Below are 13,236 nucleotides of genomic sequence, written 5' to 3'. Positions count from 1 at the left end.
AATAGCTAAATTCTCTTCCCTCTTGGAACATTTTCTGGTTTTCTAACTCTGCAACAACAGTTATTACAAGTTCATCCATGCTAGCCATTGATCTTGTTGTGGGAAAGTTATTCCTACTCTGGGTGAAACTGATATTCAACCATTCAGAACATAATGTTATACTACACCTCATTTAACACAAGAAAACATCGAGTTTCTATTGGTTATAGGTGATATATAATTAAATGTAAGAGTGAACTATTAACTGATTATGAAAGAGAGGATGTGACAAACAAGTGTGGCAGGAGGGGTTTGATTTTCTGTTTAATAGCTTTGTGACCAAGGTTGAAGACTATAACAAATGTAGTTTATCTGAGCCATGACAACTTTAGAGTAATTTACATTTATGTTCATATTTTCTCAAGGGGTGTTGGATAAAATAAGAATGAGAGCATGTTGAAAGAAAATGTTTTCTGTGTAACATTAGGGGAGATTAAAGTTGTTTATTTAAATATTGCCTTGTGGAATTAAAACTTAAAACTTGCATACTATTAAAATATGGATTATTAGCTGAGCTTCTATACCACTGTAATAGTAATAACTTGAACAAAAAGAGTTTAATAAATTTTGAATATAACTGTATCATGCTCAGTAAAAAATACTTGGGTGGATAGGGTTAAAGAATATTTTTCACAAATAACAGAGCTGGCTTAAAAACATTAGATACCTATGTTGACCCTCCTCCTTATTTAAAAATAAAATATTGGATATTTTAACTGTAAATTAATCTTGAGTTCACTTTTAACTGTTCTTTACTGAAGTACAAAATTCAACTAACTCACTGAAAACAAAATTAAATTTTAAGTACTAGTGAAAATAATTCTTAATAGCTTCTTTACTGAACAAATAAGGTGATATCACATCTCAGTGAAATGATGATTTACTTAACAAATTACCAATTTTTTTTCAAAATTTGATTCACATTCAATATTTAACAATTCAACCAACTTTCAAAAAATTGTATGCTTTCTTATTTCATTAATATTTCTGGTACAACTATAAATCATTTACATTGACTTTGTTAGCATCTGAACCTCGACCTTCACGAATATTTGTGTAATATTTCATAACTATTTTCTTCTAGTGACCACACATGTGGCTTTCAGGTTTCATTCTTGATTGGTTCCTTTTCTTTCTTTTGAAAAAAAAACAGTCTTTGCACTTAGTAGTTGTAGGTGAAAAATTAACTGATCATTATTAACTTCTGATAATTTCTCACAACAAAAAAAAAATCTTTGCATTATATTAAAAGTACAATATTGCTAGCTAATTTTAAAATTCCTGGATTTATAATTCGTATTCAGCATTGTTTTCAATCAAATAACTACTGGATCTACACAAAAAGTATGCTCTGTAACTTATGACTTCAGTATGCTATTATTCCTACAAGCCTTGACTTTGGTAAACTGGATTCAACATAATAGTAGTTAGCTAGACAACGGAAATTAAGAGAAGTCCAAACAGCTAGAAAATACCATCACTGAGTACTATTCTTCAGTTGCTTAAAAGAGTGCTACAGGGTATATTCAGTGTTGCATCATCTTCTTGATGGTAGAAACTACCACAAACTACACTAGTTTATCACCTTTTAACTTTATAACAGCATGCAAACAGGTTACAACAAACCTAATGATGCACTGATACGTAGTCAAAGTGACTTCTAGCTCTGAGAGTCCATAATAATCTTACCACTTGTTAATAGAATTTATGTTTTGTCAAACACTTCCTCACTTTATTGGTGCTGTTAAACTTATTTCATCTTTAAATAATAGCAGATTTAATATGATGGCTTCGGTTTTATTGCAACTTTTTTAATATTATTCAATACAGCACTCCAGATTTCTCAAATAGCTTCATTCTGGACAAGTAATTAGTCCAGTGTTTTTCAGCTGGGGTGCAGCATACTTTCTCTATTGGTGTCATGAGATTTTAGCAAGATACTGTTTTCCCAATAACTGTCCCTTGGCTATGCCACTGTTAACCAAGTTATAATGCATTTTGAATGCAGTGGAAATTGTACACTATGTTTCGTGGTCTCAAGAAAAAAGAAAGGGTGAGAAAAGCCAAATTAATCACTGAACAGATTCACAAACCTTCAATATCAATAAAGGTTTATGCAACTATTGCCCACATCTTACTACACTCATCTTAACAAATCACCCCATAAAGGAGTTAAAACCATCTATTTTCTGAACTATTTCTGAACATACTCCCTTTCACAGTAACAAATACCATGACAGTCTACACATTTCCTTTACTTGTGCCTTGGTTATAAAAAAAAAAAAGTACAGAGAACAATCTAAAAATCTCTAAAGTACAAAACAACTCCAAATTGCTGAGACAGCAAAAATCTCAGTTGTGTACATTAGGCTTATAGCAAATTCCAAAAATCTTTATTCTATGAAAAATTTATTTGACCTAAAAGGAACATACGAAGGTAAAAAAAAAAACAGACTACATTAAAACTTCTCTGAATAAGGGCACCAATTATAAAACAAATATCAAGTAACATGTATGGAGGCCACAAACATTTCATACATTTGACCTTATTGGAAAATAACATAACACCATAAAAAAATTCTAAAATGAAAGTACAACAAAACATACTGCAGCCTGTAGATTAACAAAAATTGATTTCAAGCGCACATTTAAGAATAAAAATTAATCTGTTTTGGAAAATATATATCATGAAAAATGGAAAACACTGAAGGAAAAATACTTATTGGTAATTTTCCAGATGTTTCTCTCTGCTAATTATATCGAATTCTCTATAAATCTACTTTTAAGCCTAATACAGTCTTACTTCAAAAGCATGTAGTAAAATAATAAAATACCTAACTTGTAATGTGATACTTACATGCACCTGGGACCTTAAAAAAGGCTTCTAATTCTGCTCTTGTTTCAGGATCTACGCTGTGTAGTTCTAGGTTTTCTACACCATCTCCAGGTAAGAGAAATTTAGATGGTTCTTCATCTAAGTCTGCCTGATCTAAAATAAAGGATTCAACCTGAAACAACAGAGAGATTAATTAAAATTAAAAGCTTTCAGAAACTTCTTAAAATGACCATTTATGTTTAAGCCTGGAATAACACAAAAAAAAAAACTACCACCAATGTCCCACTGGGAACACAAGTATAAAATATCAAATTAAGAACAAGTGGTGTTTTTAAAATTTTAAGACATTGTGCTTTATATAAAAATAACCAACACAAGATGTTACAAAAAAAAGTTTAACTGTTTCAACAGTGTTATGCTTCTGAAGACTGATTCATTGTGAAGCACCAATTGGAAAAGCAGGTTATTTTCACAACATATTTCTGTGTGCTTATCTAAGCGATCTACAATAAATTTTTACATATAAAGAACAAAAGCAAGATGCTATCACCAGAGCCTTCATCTACAGTAAGGTCTGAACAAGAATATCAACATGAAACACTGAATAATTTTTAAATCTTGGATATCAGTCAAGGCTGAGCCACTTCTAGAGACATAAATAAGAGTCTATCTAGGCCACCATACATTTTAAGTAATTTACTTACAGGATAAAAACTTCAAAGTATAACAAGTTTTCTTTTGAGTAGAATACATTTAAAATGTTACAAACAAAATATCTATGAAGTTGATAGTGAAATTTGTAAAATGTCAAAAGTTAAATTAATTTGTGTTAACAATACAGATTATTATTAAATAAAGGAGATTAACTTCGTATTCAAATAGTACTTCTGTATTGATAACTATCAAACTTTAATATGATAGTAACTATGACATGAAAAATTGAAAGTTCGTGTGAAAGCAAAACTTGTTTTTTCTTGATTGTGAGTACTTACATTAAAAAGGAAATACTTAATGTGTTTTTATAAGAATTCTGAATGAAATTTCTCTAGAATAAGCTAAATGTCTAATGTTCTTTGCTTGGTATACATTCTTTACAATATACTAAATAATTACAACATTGAAAATCCTTCATTTACATGAAAATAAGAACAAATATATAAAATAATTAGCCACATTAATTTTCTGATTGTTTTAACTGACTTGTAAAAATACAATGTTCATGTACAGATATAAAAAAATGACAGTTTGTGCATTTCATGACACTCAGTTGCAATACTTAAAAAAATCTACATAAATAAACCAATCAATGCAGAACATGTACTCTTTCATACAATGTATAAACTATCCTGACCCTACTAACTTTGATAGGACATAAGGCATCATATCAGTATCAAAAATAGCAAGAATTATTATTATTTTAGGTAATAAACCAAATAGTTTTACCATTTCATTTTGGATAGTTAATGTAATATTTCCCATCAGTGGTATTTTGAAGATGACATTTCCAACTGTTTACAAAGATCTTGATCTCACTACAATTTACGTCAGCACATTTTCATACTAATGCAGGTGGATTAACCTCATTACACTATCTGAAAAAAACTACCTACCATCTAAACACTTCTAAAACTTTTGACACTTATTATTTATAAATTAATTTCCTATGAAACAGTAAATCTACTTGTATACTACTAACATAAGTACACAAATTTAAAACATTTCTTGCCACTTGTTTATTAACTGTGTAGCAATCATAGCAAGTGTGCAAGGTGGATAAATGCTGAAGACTCACATTCACTAACTAAAAACTGTACTGACTTATTACATATAAACAGACAAACCTTTTTACATGCATAAAAACTCTGGAAAAACTTACAGAAACAATTACTGAAATAAAAACTAGGACCTTGTGAGAAGATCACACCTATTTGTGTAAATATTATATGCAGTACAAATACATACACATTAAGACTCTTTCAGCCATAATGAAAAGAGCTGTGAAGGTAAATAACCATGTACTGGTGGTATAAAGGTCAGTTGATATCAGACCTTGGTTTAAAAAATAAGAAATTATTCTAAGACATTAATACATACATTCAGTTCTTCTGCACATTAAAAATTGGGCTTATAATAGGTCTAAGGATATGAATGTGATAAAATTTAATGCAAGTAATAAATAATCTTAAATATTAGAAAAAAACATTTTTCTTAATTTATAATGTTTTTTACATGGTAAAACCTTTTATGTTATTCACAATGTTTCACCAGATCTTCTTGATATCATCAGGTAAAATACAAGAACTAAGATTAACAGAAGTAAATTTTAAAACAGAAATCATCTTAGAATCCATAACAATAGTAATTTAATAGCATGTGACTAAGCAATTGAAAATTTCATAAAGTAACTCATTTGTTAATTGTCAAATTTAAAAATCAATAAATAAAGCTTTTAGGCCTTAGTCTAAACATTAAAAATCATTCTAAATGCAAGGAGTACATGAGCAAATTGAAACAGGTATAAACAAATAATTTTGATTTAAGAACAGGATTATGTTTTATTATTAATAGAGCTTCTTTTATTTTATTTATTAATGTCGTCTTTTCTGCTGAAATTTTTACCTCAGAAGAATCAAAAGAATGATGATTATTTCTACACGTGTTCAAAACATGAAATGAAGATTTTAAATGTTCACGGAAACAAGCTGTCTATTTGTCCCACTAATATAACAGTTTTTGCAACACGTATACTCAATGAAAAATAAGCCAAAATGGACACAGAAATGGTTCTTTTAAATATTTCCTCTTACTTGTGTTTTACTATTCATCCCAAAATGAATCTCATGTATCAAAAATATCTGGTTAAAAACAGTCAGAATACAAAACTGACATTAAAGTACAATTTACTCATGATTTTTCATTAAATGAGTCATTAAGAGATGTAAAGATTTTCATCCACATTTAGTATTCATTCTCAATGCTGAATGGTAGAAAGTAACACAATAAAAGACCTAAGTAATTAACACTATTTGTTAATAGATTCACTGACAATCTCATTCATTGGTTTCAACCAGTTGCTTTTAGTCACTACTTCTAAAATTAGTGACAGTGGCAGATAGCCTTAGTAGTTTTGCCATGGACAGAAGGGCCAAACATGTTTGGTAATAATATTTCATTGCTGTTCATTGGGAGTTAATTATATCATATTTCCCAGTTTTAAACAAAACATGCTGCCATTACATTTTATATTACAATCTAGAGTATGAATGGTAAGTAGCCATTAAAAGTAAACAAGCAGAACAAAAGATAAATATTAATAAAACAATGAAAAAACTAATTGAGGCATTTCATACATTAAGTAGTATGAAGTAATTTGTGGTGAATTTCTTACTATTTGATGATGAGAGCCAATTCATATACATTTCACAATCCACTGTTCATGAAACATCCATAATACTATCACTAGATCTTTCATTTATAAAAAAAACAGCCTGAAACTTAAAACCAAACATTGTAAATTTCTTCCATTTCTTTCACAAAAACCTTCCTATATTTTTAGAAAAGGTAATTAATATTTGAATGGACAACTTTTTCATCCATCATGATAGAAAATATCTTGATAACCATATCTAAAGATAACTACAAATTAGAAAAAAAAACTGAAAATGATTCTGAAATACACAACATTCATTTTAAACCAAAGAAGTGAAAGTATCTATGAAAGTCTGAGTTTTTATTTTAACAGTACACACATACATGATCAAAACAAGTAATTTTTTTATCCTAGAGAATTTTGATGTAAAAAAAAGAAAGTGTGGCCATTTACATCAAACTTGTAACTCAGTACAGAACATTGCCCCCTCCCCTCAAAAAAATGTTTTATACACAGTAGAGTATGAGACAAGTGGAAGCTCAAGGGCATTCACCTTAACAATGACTCAGATAATCTTATGGCATATTTAATTCCACACTACGATCCAAAATCTATATCTCTAACTTTAGTAAAAGAAAACAGACAAACAAGTTTTTTCTGTACAACACATTACTGACATGTGAACAAGGAATTCTTTCCCTCTATTATCTGATCTTTTAATACCGGTAACTACTATACTATTCCCAAGACCTTATTTATCTTAAAATTTATTCCATTTGTGTACATTAGTTATTTACTTCATTTATTTGTCCTGTTTTCTTGGTATTTCTACATGAACAATCTTTTACATTTTTTAAAATTTTACATATTCACATTAAAACAACTGTGTAGTTGCTTAAAAACATACTGAAATAACATGCAAGTGTTTACAATTATCACCAGCATCAGTCACACAGTAAAAAAAAATTTGTTTTACACTCAAAAGACACACTACTCAATCTTGTATCCTACTGTGATTTCATAGTAGATACAACTTTTTTAATATGTGCTAGAATTGTATTATACTTCAAATGTAATGTTTTAATTATATCAGTTACACAGTATTTATTGCTTTATACTTCAAACAGCAGAAACCTAATACAAGGGCCCAGGACAAGCATGTTTCATTTATGCCACACAGTTAATAAAATGTTCAGTAAAGCTGAAAAATTAGTGGTGTTTGATAATCAGTTGATCTTCAACTTGTTAACTGATTACATTCGGGTAATAAATTATTCTCAGATGAAACTTAGTTGGAATATTTAACAGTAACAATGGGAAACATTAATTTTGAGTAGATCAATTACATGAACAAACCCTGAATTAATTCAAAACAATGAGAAATCATAATGGCAATATTTTGATTATTTAGATAACTGGTACAGCTGGAAACACTAACTTAGATTAGTTAATTATTTTTGCAATATAAATCTATTTAAGCATCTTCTCAATTACATTTCATGTAACTGTAATAAACGTTCAGTTATTCAATTATATCAGTTAATTAAGTTTAATACCCAGATTTACTGTTCTATAATTAAAAATGTTAAATCTAACTTGTACATCATAAAACAACAAACAGTTTTCATACCAATTCACAAGCATTATATCATATAAAAACATTTTAGTAACATTAATCTTAATAAAAACAATAAATATGTAATCATTATGAGTCTTAACCCTATAATTACTGATGAATGAACCCTATCAGCTTTATAACTGTGTATCAAATTCTTTTTGGATCCACAACTATTGGTTACATATAATCTAAAGACAGCTGACATGGGCATTAAAATATTAATTAAAATAAAGTACAGAACAATGTTTTGACCTTCTTAGGGTTATCTTCAGGTTTACCTTAATCTTTGAAATTCCACATTCCAGTCTGAATGGAAGAATATTTAAGGGCTCTTACATACCCTTCCCAAAAGCTAAATAAAAATGTAGTTTTGATTTAGGCTATTCTACCATTATTTTATAGTAGCTTTGGCTGTCATGTCTTGGTGATAAGCATATTCCAAATTGTTTAAATATAACATATTCAAAGCTCTGTATTAAACAGACAGAATATGCTGCTTTGATGAAAATTGGCTTGGTAGTTGAAATAATTTAATCCTACATAAATAAAAAATTAAAGTACTTTACAAACATGAAATTTCATTGAAAATAATCTATGCCTGACTTCCTCGCTGAATTTGCTCTCCTGCTGTCAACAAACAAGTGACTCAAGTTCTACATGTCCTGTATACAATGCAAAATATATAGAGCATCAACCTGTAATTCAATTCTCTTCTACAAAAGTTATTTCATGTGTGACCATAAAACATATTTCACAAACTCTTCTTTCCCACCATAAATGAGTTTTTTTTTAAAGTTGCAGTCATAATTAAAACTACATGTATGATGCCATTTTAGGGACATGGGTGGAAAAATACTTCAATGGTAAGTACTCTTCTGAAATTCACCTTAACTCTAAAAATTTAAAATTCATATCAGACAGTCTTATTATTTTTGAAGGAATGAAACCCAAACTAACTGCACTGAAAAAGAGAGGTCACAATTTGGGAGAATTAAAATAATACAAAAGCATATTTTGATATGTATATAATAGAAAGCAGAAAAATAATCATCTAGATAAGAAATGTGAAAATGTTTTCAAAAACGTCTCCTCCAAGAGGCACAATATTAAAAAAATACTTATTTTTCTTTAAAATATACTTGCTCCTTCTCATCCCATGAATACATACAAAAAGGAACTAAACACATTTCTGTACAATTAAATCTATAATATTTATACTACTAACTACATTAAATGCATTATTTTTCTACACAGCACAAATGCTTCTGCTGTTTTTCAATCTAAATAATGTCACTTTATTAAACATAATTCTAAAATGTGTATAATTTATAAGATGTAAAACAACAAAACATGGGTTTTATATATGCTATCAACTTTGTTTCTTACAGTCTGAAATGATTAACCCAAACTTAAATACAAATCATTATATACCCAAGTTTACCAATTTGAGAAAAAATTTCTACAGCTTTCAAGAAAATGATATCAATTTAAAGGAGACTACTAGTGAATAAAACAAATTACAAATTAGTGATGATGAAAAAACCCACTTGTAGAGAACAATATAGGTAAAAACAACTGGTTTAGGTTGAGAAAATGTTTTATGTAGAGGAGCAAACAACATTTCAGCCTTCTTCGGTCATTGTCAGGTACAAATTGCTATATAAAAATCTAAAAAACAATTTTATTATCTATTTCAAATTTCAAAATACTTTATTTTGGACAAAATGTACATCTATCAAAACAATGCCACTGGTAGCTTAATTTTATCAAAATGCCATACACTGTGTTTTGCTACTAAGCTCTCCAGGAATATTTATTCATGTATTTTATGGTTTTTAACAATTATTATTAATAGTTTACAGTGCAACATGTAGAACACACCATACACAAGTTGATAACGAAATTACAGTTTATATTAGTGCTTCCAATAAGTTAAAAGGTGTTTAATATTATTTATACAGATGCACACACACACATACAATAGCTTAAAGTATTTAGTAATTTTTATTATTTTAAGTTTATTCACTTTAAACCTGAAAGAAAAGATGAATAAAAACCAAAATTGAAAAAATAACACACCACACAACACTGTATATATTTAGACTTGATTGTCCATGACGTATTTAATAGTAGGGCCCAAAACATTACTCAAAGATAAAATAAAGGTTGCTTTGTGTATCAATAGAAATGAAAATAACAAGTTGCAGTCATTTCCAATTGCAAAATCTAAACAAACAAAATACCCTGAAAGTAAGTTCAGCCCTGATTTCCATACAAGATACAGGGAGAACAAGAAAACCTAAATAATGTTAGCACTGTTTTTAGAATAATTGGAAAATTTGAATCAAAAGATGTACTTGATGAAGAGAAAAATTATTCTACCTGGAGATGATGCTACTAATCATGTTGTACTACTTGCCATAAAACAACATCATAAGTGATACATTCTAGAGATGCTGGCAAAATCAAGTCATTTAAAACTCACTATTGTCATGAACTGATTTGAAACTACAGTGAATGTGCTACAAATAATAATCCACAAACAGTAAATGTTGCTCTACAAATGGCAAGTTTAAATGGTTTGTATTACTATTTAAATTATCAAAAATTGCTTCAAACATACTAAGATTTTGTCACAGCCTGAACAGTGAAAATGTTAAGCCTGTTAAGATATTAAAGTCATTAATGAGATGCTTCTTGAATTCATGCATTAATCTAAAGCAATCTTTATATCAGCTGTCAGCAGCTTAACATTGACTCAAGAAGCTAAACTAGTCAAAAACAAAACTGTCACATGAAAACATAGTTTCCCTTGCATCTCTTGAAGATTGGAGTGATGGTGATTTTGACATCAAAAATGATCAATCAGTCAAACCAGCAAGTCTAAATGAAACATATTCTGGCCATAAAGATGTCATCATATATGGTATGAACCAAAGATGCATGTGAAGATGATGATGTAATGTGTTATATGCTTAAAGATATCAAAAAAGCTTTAAAAATATATTAGTTCAAAAAGAGAATGTAATATTCTATACAATTTTTATATATTTTGTATTCTGTAAGTCACTGATTTCAACAAAGTAATGCTCTTTTGTGAAGATTATGAAATGACACTGATTAAACAACCTGTATTATTATTTGTGACTAGAATAACACTGACAGGTTTACTGTAAACTCGGTTGTTTTTTGTTTACCAATTGCATGCTCATGCTTACTATTTTTCACCATACATTTATTTAGCATTTCTCAAAGTGTGGGGTGTGTTTACTTAGGAGCACAATGATCTTTTGGGAGTGGAGGAGCACAAGTGATTAGGATAGGGTCAAGAGCACAACAATGCAAAATTAAGTATTTTAACATATTTTTCATTAATAAAACCAATAAGTTATTACTACAGCACATACCATTTTCATATATATTCATGTATTACTTTTCATCACTTAACTTGCACTTTCAGTCAGTTAAAAAAGGAATGGTACATGAAAAAAAAATTTATTAAAGGGGTTTAGATGACAAAGATTTGGAAAAATCTGCAGTTATCAGTCAATAATGCATGCTATTAATAGAGCCCATTGTAAATGAAAGATTCAATTACCCAGATGCCTCAAACCAGGATGAACGAGTTTGTTACAAAAACCTTTGAATTAACATGGTTTTAATGTATTATTTGTATGTTGATTATGTTCAAACAGCAGAATATTTGGTTGCATACACATACACAAGCATGCATATATGTATATAATATATATACTGATATATACATAAATTTTAAAGGGTGGTAGGCCAAGTCTTAACATTATTATTTGCATATAATTTCTATTTATTTTTAAAACTTTATTACTTCCTTTACGTTAGTTAATGAGTGTTAAAACACACCAATAACATGCCACTTTAGTGACATTACTGAACTACCATTAATTGTGATTATACTAAAGTTGGAATTTTTGAAACCATGAATACAAATTTTGAGTGAGCTACATGCAAGTTGAAGCTAAATAGCATAAAACTGTGAAAATTTACAAAGTGAACTTAGGATTTACAGGGAAAAACTGGTGCAAAATAACACAGTCTGGAAGAAGGAAATACTATTGTATACACACACATATGATCATGCATATATACATGCATACTTATCTTGAGCAAAAACAGTCAAATATGTAAGCATGATTAGTTAATGAGCTCAACAGTTAATCAATTAAATTTCACTAATTGTCCAGATATACTGACAAGATGACTTAAGAAAGTCGAAATGTTGTTCTGTACTTTACTCTAAATGAAGTTTTAATATCCACATCAGCCATCTTGAGAAAAAAAAATGTTTATTTCAATTAGATTTCTCATCACCACAAATTGGGAGAATTTGATGGACAATATTTTTCAATTTAATGATTATATTGAAATTCAAGGAAGAAAATATTCAGTTGAAAATACTTGGGCAATCTTAGTGAAATATGGAAGACAAGTTAAAACATTCAAGTGTTATTATAAAGTTGTGAAAATTAGAACAAAAAATAAAAGAAAATCAAAGAGAAAGGGATAAGGACTTATGTGTGAATGTTTGCAAAGCCTTTAACTTTTTCACCATCACATTTACATTGAAAATAAATATTTCAATGCCAAGTTTATTTTTTGATGCACAACAGAGTTAAAATGCACATTTTAATATTTTGTTATGAATGGGAAAGTTTGAGTTTGCAGGAAAATACAATTTCTTCATGGTGATACAAAATCCCAAACTTGCATGTGGATAGTATCACACTTTTCAAGGCTATTATAGTATGTCCTATGTGCAAGTCCATGGCAATACTCTGGAGGAGGGTGTGTGTGAACGCACACCTCCAAAATTGAGTTATTTTTTTTAATAAATACTTACTTGTAACAAAAAGTTCAGGTCTTTGTTTTATTTTACAAAATGAAAGTTGAATTCAAGAACAAGGCTACTGTAACCTTAGACAAAGCTCTGGTCAAGCTTTATATGGAGTGCTGTGTTATTTTGGTCATTTTACAACAGGGAGAATGAGCATGTTGAGTGCAGAAACAGGCTACTAGAATGACAGCTAGTTTATGTCATTCATCCTAAGAGGAGATACTCAAAAATTATGAGTATATTTATCTTGAGAGACTAAAAGAGTTCATTAAGCTGCTCCAGATAATAAGTATTAAGATTTGGAAGTCTAGATGCAAGACTAGTTCTTTGATAATTGTTTTCTACTAAAAGGTACAAGCCTGTGGGTATCTTTACCTGATGAAGTTTTTCCATTCATTCTATTATTCTGAATTCCAATTGGATAGATATATGGATATGAAAGTTGTATTTAAGCTGAAATTTTAAAGAAATGAGAGTGACCTCAATGATCCAAATGGCTGCCA

General features: G+C 29.1%; 1 protein-coding gene across 2 annotated transcripts in view; it reads right to left on the bottom strand.

The window, feature by feature from the left end:
* The window catches only part of LOC143255853 (ankyrin repeat domain-containing protein 17-like), a 90,925-nt gene that overhangs the window by 56,108 nt on the left and 21,581 nt on the right, over positions 1–13,236 (bottom strand). For both annotated transcript variants that reach the window (XM_076512180.1, XM_076512179.1), the window contains one exon: positions 2,897–3,047. In XM_076512180.1, coding sequence (XP_076368295.1) covers positions 2,897–3,047 — 151 coding nt within the window. The remainder of the gene's footprint in view (positions 1–2,896; positions 3,048–13,236) is intronic.

Source organism: Tachypleus tridentatus, chromosome 7 (genome assembly GCF_004210375.1).
Source record: "Tachypleus tridentatus isolate NWPU-2018 chromosome 7, ASM421037v1, whole genome shotgun sequence".
Lineage (NCBI taxonomy): Eukaryota > Metazoa > Arthropoda > Merostomata > Xiphosura > Limulidae > Tachypleus > Tachypleus tridentatus.
The sequence above is the reverse complement of the archived record's forward strand: the minus strand, read 5'-3'. Positions and strand labels throughout refer to the sequence as shown.